A 19,913-nucleotide genomic window follows, 5' to 3' on the forward strand; every position below is an offset into this window, starting at 1 on the left:
CCGGCTCAAGAGCTAGCTACTACGTCTCCTCTTCCTGTATGGAAATATGTGGCAAGGAGACTGGTTCCAAGTCCTGAGCAAAAGTGTGTTTGGTCAACGTCTACCCAGAAGGGCAATCTGAAAAGACCACCAAAATTTACACCATCATAGATGAACAAAGCAATAGGTCTCTAGCGAAACCTAAATTATTTGAGATTTTCGGCATAACTGGAGAAGCAACACCATACAACCTCAACACTTGTTCTGGTCATGTAGAGACTTATGGCAGAAGAGCCACTGGATACCTTATCTCCTCCATTAAAGGGAACGTTCATATACCCTTGCCAACGTTAATTGAATGTGACCAGATACCTGATGAAAGAGATGAAATTCCTACTCCAGAAGCTGCATACCATCATTCCCACTTGAAACATCTAGCTAGTGACATTCCTCCTATGGACATGGATGCTGACGTCCTACTCTTGCTCGGGAGAGACATTCTGAGAGTCCACAAGGTGTGGCAACGATGCAACAGTTCTGACAACGCCCCATATGCACAGAGACTTGACTTAGGCTGGGTGATTGTGAGCAATGTATGTATAAATAAGAGCCATAAACCATCTCAAGTAAACTCCTTCAAAACTTTTGTACTCGAAAATGGTCGCATAACTCACTTTAAGACATTTGTTCATCATTACAAGGTAAAAGAAAAGCTTTCTAACCTCCTTAAGGCACCAGACATCATTCCTACCCTTTATGACAACTTAGGAAGATCAGTGTTTTGTACAACACCAGGAGAAAACAGATTGGCCTTGTCCATAGATGACAAAGATTTTATTAAAATAATGGACAATGGATTCTTCAAAGATGCAACTAACCACTGGGTTGAACCTTTACCTTTCCGTGCTGTAAGAGCCCAACTTCCTGATAACCGGGAACAGGCACTATCCAGATTCAACTCCTTGCAACGTACGTTAAGAAACAAGCCTGAAATTAAAAAATCATTTTGTGGCCTTCATGGAAAAGATATTTCACAATGACCATGGAGAGCTGGCTCCAACTTTGCAAGAGCATGAAGAATGCTGGTACCTTCCCTCCTTTGGAGTATATCACTCATGGAAACCAAACCAGATAAGAGTGGTATTCGACTCAAGTGTCAAACATAATGGCGTATCTCTGAACAACGTCCTTCTCACCAGTCCAAACCTGACCAATTATCTGGTAAGGGTACTTATGGGATTCAGAAAGAAGCCAGTTGCCATTACTGTAGACATTGAACAAATATTCCACTGCTTTATCGTACGGCAAGACCACATAAATTACCTCAGGTTTCTTTGACACAGAGACAATGACACCAGCAAGGAAATGGTTGAATAATGCATGAAGGTGCATGTGTTCGGTACCAGTCCTTCACCAGCTGTTGCTACATATGGCCTACGTAGAGCTGCCTCTGATGGAGAGTCAGAGTTTGGGAAAGATGCCCGAAACTTCGTTGAAAGAGACTTCTACGTGGATGACGCACTCAAATCCTTGCCCACAGCGGAGCAAGCCATAGATTTGCTCAAAGGACACAAGGTCCGGAGTTTTTTCTGAACCAGAGTAAAGAAACTCCTACTTAAGACGTCTTCAGTCTCCAAGACCCTCATGAAGATCCAAAGAATCGCCCTAAAGTTAGTACTCTTGTCACCAAATCTGAAAAGAGGGCTGGCTTGGGTTGTCACCGCTAGTGATGGACGAACTTCTGCTAAGACGGTTCGTGGCGGGTCCCATTTAATGGCAGGTGAACCTGAAAAACCTTCAGCTCATATTTGCAGCCAAGAAATAATTACTAGAAGTGCACAAATAGTCCCACAACATGGACAGTGACATAGCAGATGTAATATTCAAATTTGCCATCTCCATTCATATTTTTTTTTTTCAATGCGAAATATCGGCAATATAATTTTTGCGTATGCTCATGCGCAAATGCACTATACAGTACCCAAATGCACTATAAAGAAAGTATATTGGTATATAACACCCTGCTTCAATCAGTTTTTTTGTGTGACGACTGGTATATCACACCAGTAGAAATTATTTGTTCCAATAGTGCTTGTCCCTCTATATACCTGCTGTAACGTAGCAGAACCGCACACAACTGCCGCACAATACAAATGCACTATAATATACCTGTTAACATAGAAAGAATATCATAACATTTTACAAGGAAGGCAATCCATTCGAATATACATAAAGATAAAATGTAACCTTTAATAATTTTACTATGAGGGTCCATTCACAGGTCCATAAGTGTTTTGCGAATCCGCAAAACACGGACACCGGCAATGTGCATTCCGCAATTTGTGGACCGCACATCGCCGGCACTATAATAGAAAATGCCTACTCTTGTCTGCAATTGCAGACAAGAATAGGACATGTTAAATTTTTTTGCGGAAACCAAAGCACAGAAGTGCGGATCCGCAAATGCGGATGCGGACAGTACATTCCGGCCCCAATGAAAATGAATAGGTCTGCACCTATTCCGCAAAATTACGGAACGTATGCGGCCCCATTTTGCGGACGTGTGAATGGAAAAGATATCCCTCAAAATGAAAATAAATTAAATTATTAAAGTTAAGCAAAAAAACCTAGATGTGGTAGGCAATAACAAGTGCTCGGCAGCACTAAATCAGGTGCTCTGCGGCACCAAATCAGAAACCATGTGTCCTATCACAATCCTGGGGGTTCCAGTGCACATCCATCTATCCCTGGTCTAGATGATGATGTGGTATTGAAGGACAGGGTGGGCAAAAAACTGTCCCTGATATTGCCCTATAGGGGGTGCTATTCTGGCCCTGATAGCCTAACCACAGACCACCCGCCCTGATAAGAGCGACCCCGTCCGGAACCTTACCCTATATAAACATAAACATGGCCCTAGTAAGCCCCTAGGCCCCTGACTTCCAGGGGATTAGTATATAGATCTATATGTTTTTACTCATTATAAAAGTATATTATAAGTATATCGCACCCCTCTGTGTATCACACATATCGATAGCACACCTATACTAGTCCTTAAAATGACTTTTGTCACCCTATTAGCTAGCGTTTGATGTCCCTAACAGCCTGTCCCTGCTCCACACAGCAACCTCTACCTACACTGGCAAAACACTGAATGTAAAATGGCGGCCAAATCAGGTTTATTTATAAGGTAGGGGGAATGTCCATGTGCTGAAACGTCTCAATTGGCTGTCCTGTACCACCTGATGGATGTGTCATGGGTCAAAGTTCTTCATAATGTAAAAGAATATGGTGGGCGTGAATTTCTCCATATGTTCGCATGTTCGGCGAATCGCGAACACGCAAAGTTCACCGCGATATGACCGCCGGGCGAACCACAAGGCCATCTCTAGTCACCGCTTTGAACGCTTCTCCAGATGGTCAAAGCTTGTTCACACCTTGCAAGGTTAGTCTCAGGGACGTAACGTGAAGTGACTGGGCCCCACAGCAAATTTTTGTATGGGGCCCCCTCCCCCCAAGAAAACTACTGATCGTTACACAAAAACAAGTTCTCACATAGACCGAAGTATAGAAAAGTTATTTTTTAAAGTAATTAAACCAAATAAAAAACTATACAAGTTTTGTATCGTATTGAGCCGCAGAATAAAGACGTAATTTTTTGTGAACGCCGTGATGTCAAAACCTCAAAAACCTTGGCGGAATTGCGTGTGTTTTTTTTTTTTAACCCATAAATAATTTATTTTTTTCCTGCTTTCTGATACAAGACATGGTAAAAATGCATCTTGTTCCACACAAAATAAGCCCTCATATGACTATGTGAATGGAAAAATAAAAAGGTTATGGCTAATGTAAAAATGAAAATGGGCCCGGTCTTTAAGGGGTAAAAGGTATTAAACTACAATGTTTTTGCTTGCTCTTTTTGAGAGCATCAGGGTTTTTGCATATTTTACATACACAACTCTGCTGCATGCGCACACACACACACACACACACACACATAGTTTTGGGTGGCACATTATATAACACTGTGTTGCACATTTTACATCCACCACTCTGGGTGCCACATTATATATCACTGTGTTGCACATTTTACATACACAGCTCTGCTACACACACAGCTCTGAGTGGCACATTATATATCACTGTGTTGCACATTTTACATACACAGCTCTGCTACACACACAGCTCCGAGTGGCACATTTTATGTCACTGTGTTGCACATTTTACATACACAGCTCTGCTACACACACAGCTCCGAGTGGCACATTTTATGTCACTGTGTTGCACATTTTACATACACAGCTCTGCTACACACACAGCTCTGAGTGGCACATTACATATCACTGTGTTGCACATTTTACATACACAGCTCTGCTACACACACAGCTCTTAGTGGCACATTATATATCACTGTGTTGCACATTTTACATACACAGCTCTGCTACACACAGAGCTCTGAGTGGCACATTAGATATCACTGTGTTACACATTTTAAATACACAGAATGTATAATATAAAAAAATTTAAAAAAACTTTTATACTTGCCTCCATGTCAGCGATGCGATGCAGGCCTCTTCCTGTGTTCCCAGCAGCCTCTAGTGTTAAAGATTTGGTGCTTGTGTTCTTATTTAGACTGTCTTTCAGAAAAGTTGCTGGGATTCGAACCCATGACTTTCTATATCAGAGGCAAAGCACTTACCCACACAGCTATGACAGCTGTATAGCCAGTTACTTTAAAAAAAAAATTTAAAAAAAAATATATAAGACTTTTACTGTAGATAATTTTGATACCTAGTGTACAATCATACATATGACAGGTGCCCCAAGACACCCAGCTCTGCTACATCCATACACAGTGTGCTGGGGCAGCTATCATGTTTATGTACACTAGGTATCAAAGTTACCTACAGTAGAAGTCTTATTTATTTATATTTTTTTTAAGTAACTGGTAATACAGCTCCCATAGCTGTGTGGGTAAATGCCTTGCCTCTGATGTGAAAGGTTCTGAAACTTTTCTGGAAGACATGCTAAATGAGATTTAAATACACCAGGGACTGCGAGCTCTGCAGGGATAGACAGGGCATGCTGCCGGGTGCCCGAAGCAGCTGCTTCCCTGGTAGTTATGCCACTGGTTAGTCTACATTGTACACTGCTTTCGTGCTGAGAAACATAACACTGAATATTACAGTTGGCATGTGTGCCATAAACCCCTCACTGCAGAAGATATTGTCCTAAGTGAGTTGCTTGTGATACGTAACGTACAGCAGAGTGCCTTTCACATGAAACTAAAATGTATACATGACAAGCAAGATATTCCAAAAAGTAGCCCCACTGTCAACTTGAAACCAGTAATTGACAATCACGACATGCTGAGGGTTGGTGGTCGCATAAGCAAGGCTAATTAGAGAATTCAGAAAGGAATCCCCTCGTTATTCCTGCCAATCACCATGTTACTACACTGCTGATACGGCATTATCATGAAAGAATCAAGCACCAAGTCAGACATTTCCCTGAGGGTGCTTTAAGAGCCACAGGTCTTTGCATAGTGGGAGCAAAAAGACAGGTTGCTCATATAATTCACCATTGCATTAAATGTCACAAGGCAAGAAAACTGCAAGATCAACAAATGTCTGATTTGCCAATTGATAGGACAAGCACCACTGTTGGCGGGGAGCGGTGGCAAAGAGGCGTGCTTTTGCTCTAAAGGAAGGTGGGCTGGGCACTGTAATGGGAGTTACTGGGCTCTAGATTAGGAAAATAACGCCCAGCTGGGCACCTTGGACACTCATTTGCATAACATAACAAGTGGATTTTATCGCTAATGAAACCATGAAACAAGAAATTAAGACTACAGCAAGAAATTTTGTATTTTATTGTACATGGAAGTAGTAACACCTTAATATGCTCAAACCAGGTGACAGATTCCCTTTAAGATAAATTGCTGCATTTGTTTTATCATATCATGACCATGTTATGTAATGCTGCCACCCTGTGGTCATTCTTGTTATAGGTTTACTGAATGTATCATGTAAATCCCATTGCCTTTGCTCTCTGTCTCCTCCTCCCTTTCGGTGACATCATATCCTGTTTGTTCTGGTCCTGTGTCTTTCTTCTCTGCAGCAAACTCCGAGCTGGTGAGAGCATTTCGTTTTGACCTCTGTAGGAAAGCGCAAGGGGCAGTCATTGACGGAACAAATGTGTCACCGAGGTTCCTGGACTCGGTGAGGTAAGAGCCGGTAATTTTAAGTTTCAGCTGCACCTAGTGCTGACTGACACTATCGGTTATTTAGTGTGGCTGGAAAGCCGATCAGGGCCGGCTCTTACTGGGAGCAGCCAAAGTTCAGGGTGGGTGGCTGTTCCCCACGTTCCAGGCTGGGTTTTTGTTTAGGATATAAAACCCAGCCAGCAGTCTCAGCTGGGGGTGGATTATCCTCTATTTCACAGCGAATCTGTGGTTTGAGATCTGTATAGAAACATAGAATGTGTCGGCAGATAAGAACCATTTGGCCCATCTAGTCTGCCCAATATACTAAGTACTATGGATAGCCCCTGGCCCTATCTTATATGAAGGATGGCCTTATGCCTATCCCATGCATGCTTAAACTCCTTCACTGTATTTGCAGCTACCACTTCTGCAGGAAGGCTATTCCATGCATCCACTACTCTCTCAGTAAAGTAATACTTCCTGATATTACTTTTAAACCTTTGCCCCGCTAATTTAAAACTATGTCCTCTTGTAGCAGTTTTTCTTCTTTTAAAATATTCTCTCCTCTTTTACCTTGTTGATTCTTTTTATGTATTTAAAAGTTTCTATCATATCTCCTCTGTCTCGTCTTTCTTCCAAGCTATACATGTTAAGGTCCTTTAATCTTTCCTGGTAAGTTTTATCCTGCAATCCATGTACCAGTTTAGTAGCTCTTCTCTGAACTCTCTCCAAAGTATCAATATCCTTCTGGAGATATGGTCTCCAGTACTGCGCACAATATTCCAAATGAGGTCTCACTAGTGCTCTGTAGAGCGGCATGAGCACATCCCTCTTTCTACTAGTAATGCCTCTCCCTATACACCCATGCATTCTGCTAGCATTTCCTGCTGCTCTATGACATTGTCTGCCTACCTTTAAGTCTTCTGAAATAATGACCCCTAAATCCCTTTCCTCAGATACTGAGGTTAGGACTGTATCACTGATTTTATATTCTGCTCATGGGTTTTTACGCCCCAGGTGCATTATTTTGCACTTATCCACATTAAATTTTAGTTGCCAGATTTTTGACCATTCCTCTAGTTTTCCTAAGTCCTTTTCCATTTGGTGTATCCCTCCAGGAACATCAACCCTGTTACAAATCTTTGTGTCATCAGCAAAAAGACACACCTTACCATCGAGGCCTTCTGCAATTTCGCTGATAAAGATATTAAACAATATGGGTCCCAGAACAGATCCCTGAGGTACCCCACTGGTAACAAGACCTTGGTCTGAATATAGTCCATTGACTACAACCCTCTGTTGCCTGCCCCTCAGCCACTGCCTAATCCATTCAACAATATGGGAGTCCAAGCCCAAAGACTGCAATTTATTGATAAGCCTTCTGTGTGGGACAGTATCAAAAGCCTTACTGAAGTCTAGATAAGTGATGTCTACTGCACCTCCGCCATCTATTGTTTTAGTCACCCAATCAAAAAAATCTTTAAGATTAGTTTGACATGATCTCCCTGAAGTAAACCCATGCTGTTTTTCATCTTTCAATCCATGGGATTTTAGATGTTCCACAATCCTCTCCTTAAGTATGGTTTCCATTAATTTCCCCACTATTGATGTCAGGCTTACTGGCCTATAGTTGCCCGATTCCTCCCTACTACCTTTCTTGTGAATGGGCACAACATTTGCTAATTTCCAATCTTCTGGGACAACTCCTGTTGCCAGTGATTGGTTAAATAAATCTGTTAATGGTTTTGCTAGTTCACCGCTGGGCACTTTTAATAGCTTTGGGTGTATCCCATTAGGCCCCTGTGACTTATTTGTATTGATTTTAGACAGCTGACTTAGAACCTCTTCCTCTTTAAAGACACATGCATAAAAAGATTCATCAGTCTTCTTTCCTAACTGAGGTCCTTTTCCTTCATTTTCCTTCGTAAAGACTGAACAGAAGTATTCATTGAGGCAGTCAGCTAGTTCTTTATCTTCTACCATATACCTTCCTTCTTTTGTAATTCCTTGTTTTAGTTTCCTTTTTTTCATTTATGTATCTGAAGAATGCCTTATCGCCTTTTTTCCCTGACTGAGCTAATTTCTCTTCTGCCTGTGCTTTAGAAGCTCTTATAACTTGTTTGGCCTCTCTCTGCCTAATCTTGTAAATTAGCTTGTCATCCTCGTGTTTTTAATCATCTTTTTGTTTTTAATGATTTTGGCCACTTCTGCTGAGTACCACATTGGTCTTTTCCTTTTTTTGCTTTTACTGACAATGTGTATAATGTATAATGTGTAACTGACTCCTCATGTGGTTGCCACCCTCCCCACTCTGTAATGGGGCCACTGTGTTGACTCCTCATGCGGTTACCACCCACCCCACTCTGTGACTGGGCCACTATTTTACACTTCTTCTGATCTGTCAGCAGGACAGAAACATAAAAAACACAATGTATCCCATCTTTTGAGCATCCGTAATCTTGTTTCACACAGTCCCTATTTTGCATCAGGATATGCTCAAAATTGGAAGCCAAAAGCAGGATTTGGTACAAACCACACAAGACATGCAAACATTCCAATCACGTGTCATCTCTGTTTTGGATCCACTCCTGTTTTTTGGGCCTTAGCAATACTGATGGATTACTGACCAAACGCTGACCATGTGAAGGCAGATGCTCAAAAGACAGGATCCATTTTTCGGGGGTTGTTCTTATGACGGATCGAAAGAAGTGAAAAATAAACAGTGACGTCAACAAAAAAGTTTGGCACCCTCACCGCTCTGTGACTGGGCCATTGTGTTGACTTCTTATGCAGTTGCAACCCTCACCATACTGTAACTGGGCCACTGTTTTCACTCCTAATGAGATTGCCACCCTCACCACTCTGTAACTGAGCCTGTTTTTTTACTCTTCATGCATTTGCTACTCTCACCACTCTGACTGACCACTATGCTGACTCCTCATGGGGTTGCTACCTCGCCACTCTAACTGGACCACTATGTTTTCGCTTCATGCGGTTGCCACCCTCCCTATACTGTAACTGGGCTACTGTTTGGACGCCTCATGCACTTGCCACCTCACCACTCTATGACTGGGCCATTGTGTTGACTCCTCACGTGGTTGCCACCCTTCCCACTCTGTGACTGGGACACTAGTGTCCCTGTTTGACCTTGTTGACATCAACAATTATTTTACGCTTATTATCTGCCAGGAGCATGGAAAAATAAAAAACACAATGCATCCCATCTTTGGAGCATCTGTAAGGCCTTTATTACACAGTCCCTATTTTGCATCAGGATATGCTTATGATAGGAAGCCAAAGGCAAGAGTGGATACAATACAAAGAAGACATGCATTCATGTGTCATCTTTGTTTTGGATCCACTCTAGTTTTTTTTGGGCCTAAGCAATACTGACGAATTAGTGACCAAATGCTGACCATGTGGAGGCAGATGCAGAGGATTCGTTCTTTGGGTGTTGTTCTTATGACAGATCCGACGAAGGGAAAAATAAACAGTGACGTAAACTGTAAACCTTTCACACGGGCGAGATTTCCGCACGGGTTCAATGCGTGAGGTGAAAGCACTGCACCCGCACTGAATCCGGACCCATTCATTTCAATGTGGCTGTGTACATGAGCAGTGATTTTCACACATCACGTGCGTTGCGTGAAAATCACAGCATGTTCTACACTGTGCATTTTTACGCAACGCAGGCCCCATAGAAGTGAATGGGGCTGCGTGAAAATCGCAAGCATCCGCAAGCAAGTGCGGATGCGGTGCGATTTTCACGCGCGGTTGCTAGGAGACGATCAGGATGGGGATCCGATCTTTATTTTTTTCCCTTATAACATGGTAATAAGGGAAAATAATATCATTCTTAATACAGAATGCTATGTAAATTAGCAATGGAGAGGTTAAATTTTTTTTAAATAAAATTTAACTCACCTTAATCCACTTGTTCGCGCAGCCCGGCTTCTCTTCTGTCTTCATCTTTGCTGTGCGCAGGAAAAGGACCTGTGGTGACGTCACTATGCTCATCACGCGGTCCGTCACATGATCCATCACCATGGTGATGGATCATGTGATGGACCATGTGATGAGCGCAGTGACGTCATCAAAAGGTCCTATTCCTCAAAGAAGAAGACAGAAGAGAAGCCGGGCTGCGCGAACAAGTGGATTAAGGTGAGTAAAATTTATTTATTTTTTAACACCTCCATTGCTAATTTACTTAGCATTCTTTATTAAGAATGCTATTATTTTCCCTTATAACCATGTTATAAGGGAAAATAATACAATCTACACAGCATCTTACCCAAACCTGAACTTCTGTGAAGAAGTTTGTGTTTGGGTACCAAACATGCCAATTTTTCTCACGCGCGTGCAAAACGCAATACAATGATTTGCACTCGCGCAGAAAAAAAAATTAAAAAATTAAAAAAAATTCGCACATTTTCCCGTGACACACCCACATCTTATCCAGGCCAAAAACATGACACCCTAAACCTGGACATACCCTTATTTTCACCCAGGTAGCCCCCCCTGAGGCTAGCATCGGAGCAGCTCATGCTCCGGTGCGCTCCCTTGCCCTGCACTAAATCGCGCAGGGCATGGACTCTTTTGTTTATCATAACACACTGCCGGGCGGAAGGGCTAGGGCAGCGCTAAAGCCTGCCCATCAGAGCCGGTGACGTCACCGGGCTTCCTGGCAGCCCCATGGAGAGCCCCCCTGGCAGCCCCCTGAATCTCAAAAAAAATTGCTTTTTTCTCTGCGCGATTTAGCGTAGGGCAAAGGAGAGCATCAGAGTATGAACTGCTCTGATGCTCAAGTTAGGGGGGCTGCCTGGATGAAAATGGAGGAATGTCTTGGTTCAGCTCTGAACCCGGACAACCCATTTAATTGCACCAAAAAAAATGCATTCCTTTTAAAGAGGACCTTTCATGCGATTATTAGGCAAGTTGTATTTTTGAGGATTAATTTTATTATTGAACAACCACCATGTTCTCAATAAACCCAAAAAAGTAATTAATATCAAAATCTGAATATTTTTGGAAGTAGTTTTTAGTTTGTTTTTAGTTTTAGCTATTTTAGGGGGATATCTGTGTGTGCAGGTGACTATTACTGTGCATAATTATTAGGCAACTTAACAAAAAACAAATATATACCCATTTCAATTATTTCTTTTTACCAGTGAAACCAATATAACATCTCAACATTCACAAATATACATTTCTGACATTCAAAAACAAAAACAAAATCAGTGACCAATATAGCCACCTTTCTTTGCAAGGACACTCAAAAGCCTGCCATCCATGGATTCTGTCAGTGTTTTGATCTGTTTACCATCAACATTGCGTGCAGCAGCAACCACAGCCTCCCAGACACTGTTCAGAGAGGTGTACTGTTTTCCCTCCTTGTAAATCTCACATTTGATGATGGACCACAGGTTCTCAATGGAGTTCAGATCAGGTGAACAAGGAGGCCATGTCATTAGATTTTCTTCTTTTATACCCTTTCTTGCCAGCCACGCTGTGGAGTACTTGGACGCGTGTGATTGAGCATTGTCCTGCATGAAAATCATGTTTTTCTTGAAGGATGCAGACTTCTTCCTGTACCACGACTGGAGCTCTCTGCCCTTTACCAATCCAGCCACGGGCCCATCCATCTGGCCCATCAAGACTCACTTTCATTTCATCAGTCCATAAAACCTTAGAAAAATCAGTCGAGATATTTCTTGGCCCAGTCTTGACGTTTCAGCTTGTGTGTCTTGTTCAGTGGTGGTCGTCTTTCAGCCTTTCTTACCTTGGCCATGTCTGAGTATTGCACACCTTGTGCTTTTGGGCACTCCAGTGATGTTGCAGCTCTGAAATATGGCCAAACTGGTAGCAAGTGGCATCTTGGCAGCTGCACGCTTGACTTTTCTCAGTTCATGGGCAGTTATTTTGCGCCTTGGTTTTTCCACACGCTTCTTGCGACCCTGTTGACTATTTTGAATGAAACACTTGATTGTTCGATGATCACGCTTCAGAAGCTTTGCAATTTTAAGAGTGCTGCATCCCTCTGCAAGATATCTCACTATTTTTCACTTTTCTGAGCCTGTCAAGTCCTTCTTTTGACCCATTTTGCCAAAGGAAAGGAAGTTGCCTAATAATTATGCACACCTGATATAGGGTGTTGATGTCATTAGACCACACCCCTTCTCATTACAGAGATGCACATCACCTAATATGCTTAATTGGTAGTAGGCTTTCGAGCCTATACAGCTTGGAGTAAGACAACATGCATAAAGAGGATGATGTGGTCAAAATAATCATTTGCCTAATAATTCTGCACTCACTGTATACCTGTACTTGCGGGAAACCCCCCTGCTAGTGCTGCCACCCTGCTTGATTTTTAAAAATATGCCTCCTATGCCCCGCCATATTTCTCCCGCTCAGTATGCTAATGCTGAGCATCGGAGCAATGAGGAGGAGACTGAGTATTTCTCCGTGGGCGTCTCCTTCTCCCTGTAGCGCTGTCCAATCGCAGCACAGAGCGTCACAGCCAGGGAGTATTTTTCCTCTATGGCTGTGACGCTCTGCGCTGCGATTGGACAGCTCTACAGCCAAGAAGAAGGAGACGCCCACGGAGAAAGACTCAGTCTCCTCCTCATTGCTCCAATGCTCAATATTAGCATACCGAGCGGGAGAAATCCGGAAGGGCACAGCGGGGCATAGGAGACATAGTTTAAAAAATCAAGCAGGTTGGCAGTATCAGTGGGGGGTACCCCGCATGTACAGGTATATATCTCCCTTAATAAAATCCAATGAAATGTCCTCTTTAACCACCTCAGCTCCCCTAGCTTAAACACCCTTAATGACCAGACCACTTTTTACAATTCTGCACTACACTACATTCACCGTTTATTGCTCGGTCATACAACTTACCACCCAAATTAATTTTACCTCCTTTTCTTCTCACTAATAGAGCTTTCATTTGATGGTATTTCATTGCTGCTGACATTTTTACTTTTTTGTTATTAATCGAAATTTACCGATTTTTTTGAAACTTCCAGTTGTAATTTTTTTTTTTAAAACTACATTTCTATATAAAGTTCTCTAAATTTATTGTTCTACATGTCTTTGATAAAAAAAAAATGTTTGGGTAAAAAAAATAATGGTTTGTGTAAAAGTTATAGCGTTTACAAACTATGGTACAAAAATGTGAATTTCCACATTTTGAAGCAGCTCTGACTTTCTGAGCACCTGTCATGTTTCCTGAGGTTCTACGATGCCCAGACAGTAGAAAACCCCCACAAATGACCCCATTTCGGAAAGTTGACACCCTAAGGTATTCACTGCTGGACATAGTGAGTTCATAGAATTTTTTTTTTTTTGTCACAAGTTAGTGGAAAATGATGATTTTTTTTTTCTTACAAAGTCTCATACAGTTGCAAGAAAAAGTATGTGAACCCTTTGGAATGATATGGATTTCTGCACAAATTGGTCATAAAATGTGAGCTGATCTTCATCTAAGTCACAACAATAGACAATCACAGTCTGCTAATAACTAATAAACACAAATAATTAAATGTTACCATGTTTTTATTGAACACACCATGTAAACATTCATAGTGCAGGTGGAAAAAGTTTGTGAACCCCTTGATTTAATAACTGGTTGAACCTCCTTTGGCAGCAATAACTTCAACCAAACATTTTCCGTGGTTGCAGATCAGACGTGCACAACGGTCAGGAGAAATTCTTGACCATTCCTCTTTACAGAACTGTTTCAGTTCAGCAATATTCTTAGGATGTCTTGTGTGAATTGCTTTCTTGAGGTCATGCCACAGCATCTCAATCGGGTTGAGGTCAGGACTCTGACTAGGCCACTTACAGAAAGCGTATTTTCTTCTGTTTAAGCCATTCTGTTGATTATTTACTTCTATGCTTTGGGTTGTTGTCCTGTTGTAACACCCATCTTCTGTTGAGCTTTAGCTGGTGGACAGATGGCCTTAAGTTCTCCTGAAAAATGTCTTGATAAACTTGGGAATTCATTTTTTCCTTCGATAATAGCAATCCATCTAGGCCCTGACGCAGCAAAGCAGCCCCAAACCATGATGCCCCCACCACCATACTTCACAGTTGAGATGAGGTTTTGATGTTGGTGTGCTGTGCCTCTTTCTCCACACAGTGTTGTGTGTTTCTTCTAAACAACTCAACTTTGGTTTCATCTGTCCACAGAATATTTTGCCAATACTGCTGTGAAACATCCAGGTGCTCTTGTGCAAACTGTAAACGTGCAGCAATGTTTTTTTTGGATAGCAGTGGCTTCCTCTGTGGTATCCTCCCATTGAATTTATTCATGTTTAGTGTTTTATGTATCGTAGATTCGCCAACAGGGATGTTAACATATGCCAGAGACTTTTGTAAGTATTTAGCTGACACTCTAGGATTCTTCTTCACCTCATTGAGCAGTCTGCACTGTGCTCTTGCAGTCATCTTTACAGGACGGCCACTCCTAGGCAGAGTAGCAGCAGTGCTGAACTTTCTCCATTTATAGACAATTTGTCTTACTGTGGACTGATGAACAGCAAGGAGATACTTTTATAACCCTTTCCAGCTTTATGCAAGTCAACAATTCTCAATCGTAGGTCTTCTGAAAGCTCTTTTGTGCAAGGCATCATTCACATCAGGCAATGCTTCTTGTGAAAAGCAAACCCAGTGTGGTGTGTGTTTTTTATAGGGCAGGGCAGCTGTAACCAACACCTCCAATCTCATTTCATTGTTTGGACTCCAGTTGGCTCACACCTTACTCCAAATAGCTCTTGGAGATGTCATTAGTCTAGGGGTTCACATACTTTTTCCACCTGCACTGTGAATGTTTACATGGTGTGTTCAATAAAAACATGGTAACATTTAATTATTTGTGTGTTATTAGTTTAAGCAGACTGATTGTCTATTGTTGTGACTTAGATGCAGATCAGTACACATTTTATGACCAATTTGTGCAGAAAGCCATATCATTTCAAAGGGTTCACATACTTTTTCTTGCAACTGTATTCCACTAACTTGTGACAAAAAATTAAAACTTCCATGAACTCACTATGCCCATCACGAAATACCTTGGGGTGTCTTCTTTCCAAAATGGGGTCACTTGTGGGGTAGTTATACTGCCTTGGCATTTTAGGGGCCCTAATGCGTGAGAAGTAGTTTGAAATTCAAATGTGTAAAAAACGTCCTGTGAAATGCTAAAGGTGCTCTTTGGAATTTGTGCCCCTTTGCCCACCTAGGCTGCAAAAAAGTGGCACACATGTGGTATCACCATACTCAGAAGAAGTAGGGCAATGTTTTTTGGGGTGTATTTTTACATATACCCATGGTGGGTGAGAGAAATATCTCTCCAGTCAACTTTTCCAATTTTTTTTATACAAAGTTGTCTTTGACACAGATATTTATCTCACCCAGCATGGGTATATGTAAAAAGACACCCCAAAACACATTGCCCAACTACTCTTAAGTACGGCGATACCACATGTGATACTTTTTTGCAGCCTAGGGGCGCAAAGGGCCACAAATTCCTTTTAGGAAGGCATTTTTAGACATTTGGATTCCAGACTTATTCTCACGCTTTAGGGCCCCTAAAATGCCAGGGCAGTATAAATACCCCACATGTGACCCCATTTTGGAAAGAAGGCACCCCAAGGTATTTCGTGATGGGCATAGTGAGTTCATGGAAGCTTTTATTTTTTGTCACAAGTTAGTGGAATGAGACTTTGTAAGAAAAAAAACAGAAAAACATTTTCCGTTAACTTGTGACAAAAAATAAAAACTTCTATGAACTCACTATGCCCATCAGCGATGACCTTAGGGTGTCTTCTTTCCAAAATGGGGTCATTTGTGGGATGTTTATACTGCCCTGGCATTTGAGGGTCTCCGCAATCATTACATGCATGGCCAGCATTAGGAGTTTCTGCTATTCTCCTTATATTGAGCATACAGGTAATGAGATTTTTTTTTCCCGTTCAGCCTCTGGGCTGAAAGAAAAACTGAACGGCACAGATTTCTTCATTCGCAACGATCAATGTGGATGAAAAAATCTCTGCCAAAAAAAAAAAGGAGGGGAAAGGCGTCTGCCAGGACATAGGAGCTCCGCCCAACATCCATACCCACTTAGCTCCTATGCCCTGGCAAACCCGATTTCTCCATTAACATCAATCAATGTGGATGAATAAATCATTGCTACGCAATAAATTTATTAACATGAACTTTATAATAACTTTTGAACAGAACATTAAACTTTTATGAACTTTGGAAACAGAACATTAACTTTTTTGCTTTCCGGCGATTTATTTTTTAAATTAATTTTAAAAGCCTGTGTATAGCCTGTGGCCCTTTCACAGAGCTTATACAATTTGACCCCATACTGGGCGCTCTTGCTTGGGATGTATTGTTTGAAGCCAAGGCGCCCAGTAAAATGTATAAGGGACTCGTCTACAAAGATGTTTTGCTCAGGGGTATACAAATCTGCAAATTTGGTGTTAAATTGGTCTATGAGGGGCCGAATTTTGTGGAGCCGGTCAAAAGCTTGGTTGCCTCTGGGACGGGAGGTGCTGTTGTCGCTAAAGTGCATGAAACGCAGGATGGTCTCAAATCGTTTCCTGGACACGGCAGCAGAGAACATGGGCGTGTGATGAATTGGGTTTGTGGACCAATATGACCGCAATTCATGCTTTTTTGTTAGGCATATGTTGAGGAGAAGGCCCAGAAAAGTTTTAATTTCGGAAACTTGGACGGGTTTCCACAGAAAGACTGGGCATAAAAGCTTCCCGGGTTGGCGGCTAAAAATTGATGGGCATATCGATTTGTTTCTGCCACAACTAAGTCCAACAGCTCCGCAGTCAAGAACAGCTAAAAAAAAAAAAAAAAAAAAAAAAAAAACTGTGCCAAACCGATCTGAGCTGTCTCAACCCGAACTCCAGACTGGGCGGTGAAAGGGGGAACTACTGGTGCGGCTGAAGTTGGGGGCTGCCAATCAGGGTTTGCCAACACCTCAGGGACTCTACGGGCCTGTCTGTGCGGTGGCTGCGATGGGGGAACTACTGCACGTGCCACCTTACCAGCTTCAACTGCCCTTCTGGTGCCCGCCACTTCACCATGTTCTACGGCAGTGCTGGTACTAGGTCCAGGATGGGCTGCGCTGCTGGTGTATGCCTCACCACGTAATCCGACAGCGCCAGCCCCACTCTGCTGCCCTTTAAGCAGATCCTGCGCAACCTGTGGTCTAGCAACACGGGGCCGGGTACGCCTGATGGTATCAGGGACCTCAACCTCCTCGTCCGAACTTTGGGTCAGACTGCCACTGCTTTCTACAGGTTCATATTCTGACCCGCTGGATTAGTCAGATGAGGGTTCCCATTCCTCATCCGACTGGGTCAGAAGCCTGTAGGCCTCTTCAGAAGAATACCCCTTATTTGCCATTTGGACTACTATATTTAGGGGGTATTCCCTGAGACTACCCAAGAAAAAGCAAGCTGTCTTACAAATGGGAGGCTAGCAAAGTACCGGAGGCCGCTGCGATTGATAAAAAAATATCAAAACAGATTTTTTTTTTTTTATCGTCGCAGCACTTGTAAAGTGATTGTGCAGTGATCAAAAAAATAATTTTTTTTGTCACTGCGGCGGGGCGGGCGTGGGTGAATGCACGTGTGGGCAAACACTGCGTTTTGGGTGGAGGGTGAGCTAAGGTGACACTAATACTATTATAGATCTGACTGATCAGTTCTGATCACTTACAGATACTATAACAGTACAAATGCCGATTAGCGATACGCTAATCAGCGAATCAGTGACTGCAGTGCAGTGGGCTGGGCGCTAAATGATCACTAACTACCTAACCAAGGGGCCTAAACTATCCTAAAACTATTAGTCAATACCAGTGGGAAAAAAAAGTGACAGTTTACACTGATCACTTTTTCCCTTTCACTAGGTGATTGACAGGGGTGATCAAGGGGTTAATTGGGGTGAACGGGGTGATCTGGGGCTAAGTGTACTGTTGGTGTGTACTCACTGAACTGTGCTCCTCTGCTGGAACTAACCGACGAAAAGAACCAGCAGAGGAGCACAGTAGCCATTTAGCACATTATATTTATAAATATAATGTGTTAGATGGTTTCTGATTCGATTTTTTTAAAATCATCAGCCTGCCAGCGACGATCATTGGCTGGTTGGCTGATGACGAAATTGTCCTTTAACTTTTGCCGGCCCGAGATGTGCATGCGCGGGCCGGCTCTGACCGAAATCTCACATCTCGCGCGATGACGCGCCGGTGCGTCCAGGAGGCATTACCGGGCCGCCGCAAAGACGCATCCCTGCGTGCGGCGGTCCTGATGAGGTTAAAATGTACCATTCTGCCTGGCCATTCTATTTGTATGCATCCACAGAACGGTATGAAATTGTGTTTAAGTATCCAGTTGTATGCTCCTGTTGACCTATTAAAAGCCTTGTTCATAAATGGGAATTGTTAATGTGCTCTAAGTAGAATTAAAAAGGTTTTCACACATGAGGGCTGCAGATAACAATAAAAAAATTCTATTAGACCTTCTGTTTTAATTTGTTTTTGTTTTTTTTCTGGAAATAAAGCTTGTTTTTTTCCTAGAAACAAGACACTGGGCAGACTCTGCTTGATATGGTCTTCAGTCACCTGAGTGTAAAAGAAAGAGAATATTTTGGCCTACAACATCAGGAAGAATCACTAGATTCACATGTGAGTCAGCATTAATACTTTTTCTAAGTGACATTTGAACCAGCAGAAGTTTTATAAGCTTTTCAGGAAAAACTAATAGAAACGCAAAAACCTTGAAACAAAACTGCTGCATCAGGAATAGGTTGTTTGGTGTCAATTTTGAATTGATCATTTTGAATATGAGTTTTATTTTATGTTAACTTCACAAAGAAGCTTGAATTGTAAACACTTCTAGGCTGTTTTTCTTGAAATTTCAGTCTAATATGTAACTTGTGGGGAAAATATGAAAAAGTATGCTAAAAAGCTTTGTGTATGCAAATTTTCCCAAGTCTTCACGGCACAATCTAAATTGAGTCTTTACGGTAAGAACAGTGAGACTATGGAACTCTCTGCTTGAGGAGGTGGTGATGGTGAGTTTGCAAAAAGAGTTCAAGAGGGGCCTGGATGTATTTCTTAAGTGTAATAATATTACAAGCTATAGATACTAGAGAGGGGTTGTTGATCCAGGGAGTTATTCTGATTGCCTGATTGGAGTCGGGAAGGAATTTTTTATTCCCCTAAAGTGGGAAAAAATTGCTTCTACCTCACAGGTTTTTTTTTTTGCCTTCTTCTGGATCAACTTCAGGATAACAGGCCGAACTGGATGGACAAATGTATTTTTTCGGCCTTATGTACTATGTTACTATGACTCAATAGCTTTAAATGCATGGATTGGGATTGGCTTCAGTCTGCCTGTAATTGCTTTTAATATTAATAATATTTATTTATATATCGCCACCATATTTCGCAGCGCTTTACAAATTCATAGTTTATGTACAAAACAAAAGTAACTGGCTAATATACAATTGAAACTCTAGGAGTCGGGGCCCTGCTCGCAAGACCTTATAATCTATTATTAATTGGGTGTGACACATAAGGTAGTAGATTGTGATAGGTAGTATTCAAGCCATTATAGTAGTGAAAGGAGTGGTGCCGGCCGATCTGCTTCGGGTTTGGGACTGTTAGGCCCCTTTCACATGAGCGAGTATTCCG

At 42.1% G+C, this 19,913-nt stretch overlaps 1 protein-coding gene across 8 annotated transcripts in view; it reads left to right on the forward strand.

Moving 5' to 3' along the window:
• The window catches only part of PTPN3 (protein tyrosine phosphatase non-receptor type 3), a 1,297,151-nt gene that overhangs the window by 94,651 nt on the left and 1,182,587 nt on the right, over window positions 1-19,913 (forward strand). For 4 of the 8 annotated variants that reach the window (XM_044294788.1, XM_044294784.1, XM_044294786.1 and 1 more), the window contains exon 3: window positions 18,795-18,902. The exons of 2 other annotated variants lie outside the window; for them this stretch is intronic. In XM_044294788.1, the coding sequence (XP_044150723.1) occupies window positions 18,795-18,902 (108 nt within the window). Of the gene's footprint in view, window positions 1-18,793; window positions 18,903-19,913 lie in introns of those variants that run through there. 2 more of the 8 variants (XM_044294791.1, XM_044294790.1) reach the window with 2 other exon arrangements.

This window comes from Bufo gargarizans, chromosome 5 (genome assembly GCF_014858855.1).
Source record: "Bufo gargarizans isolate SCDJY-AF-19 chromosome 5, ASM1485885v1, whole genome shotgun sequence".
Taxonomy (NCBI): Eukaryota; Metazoa; Chordata; class Amphibia; order Anura; family Bufonidae; genus Bufo; species Bufo gargarizans.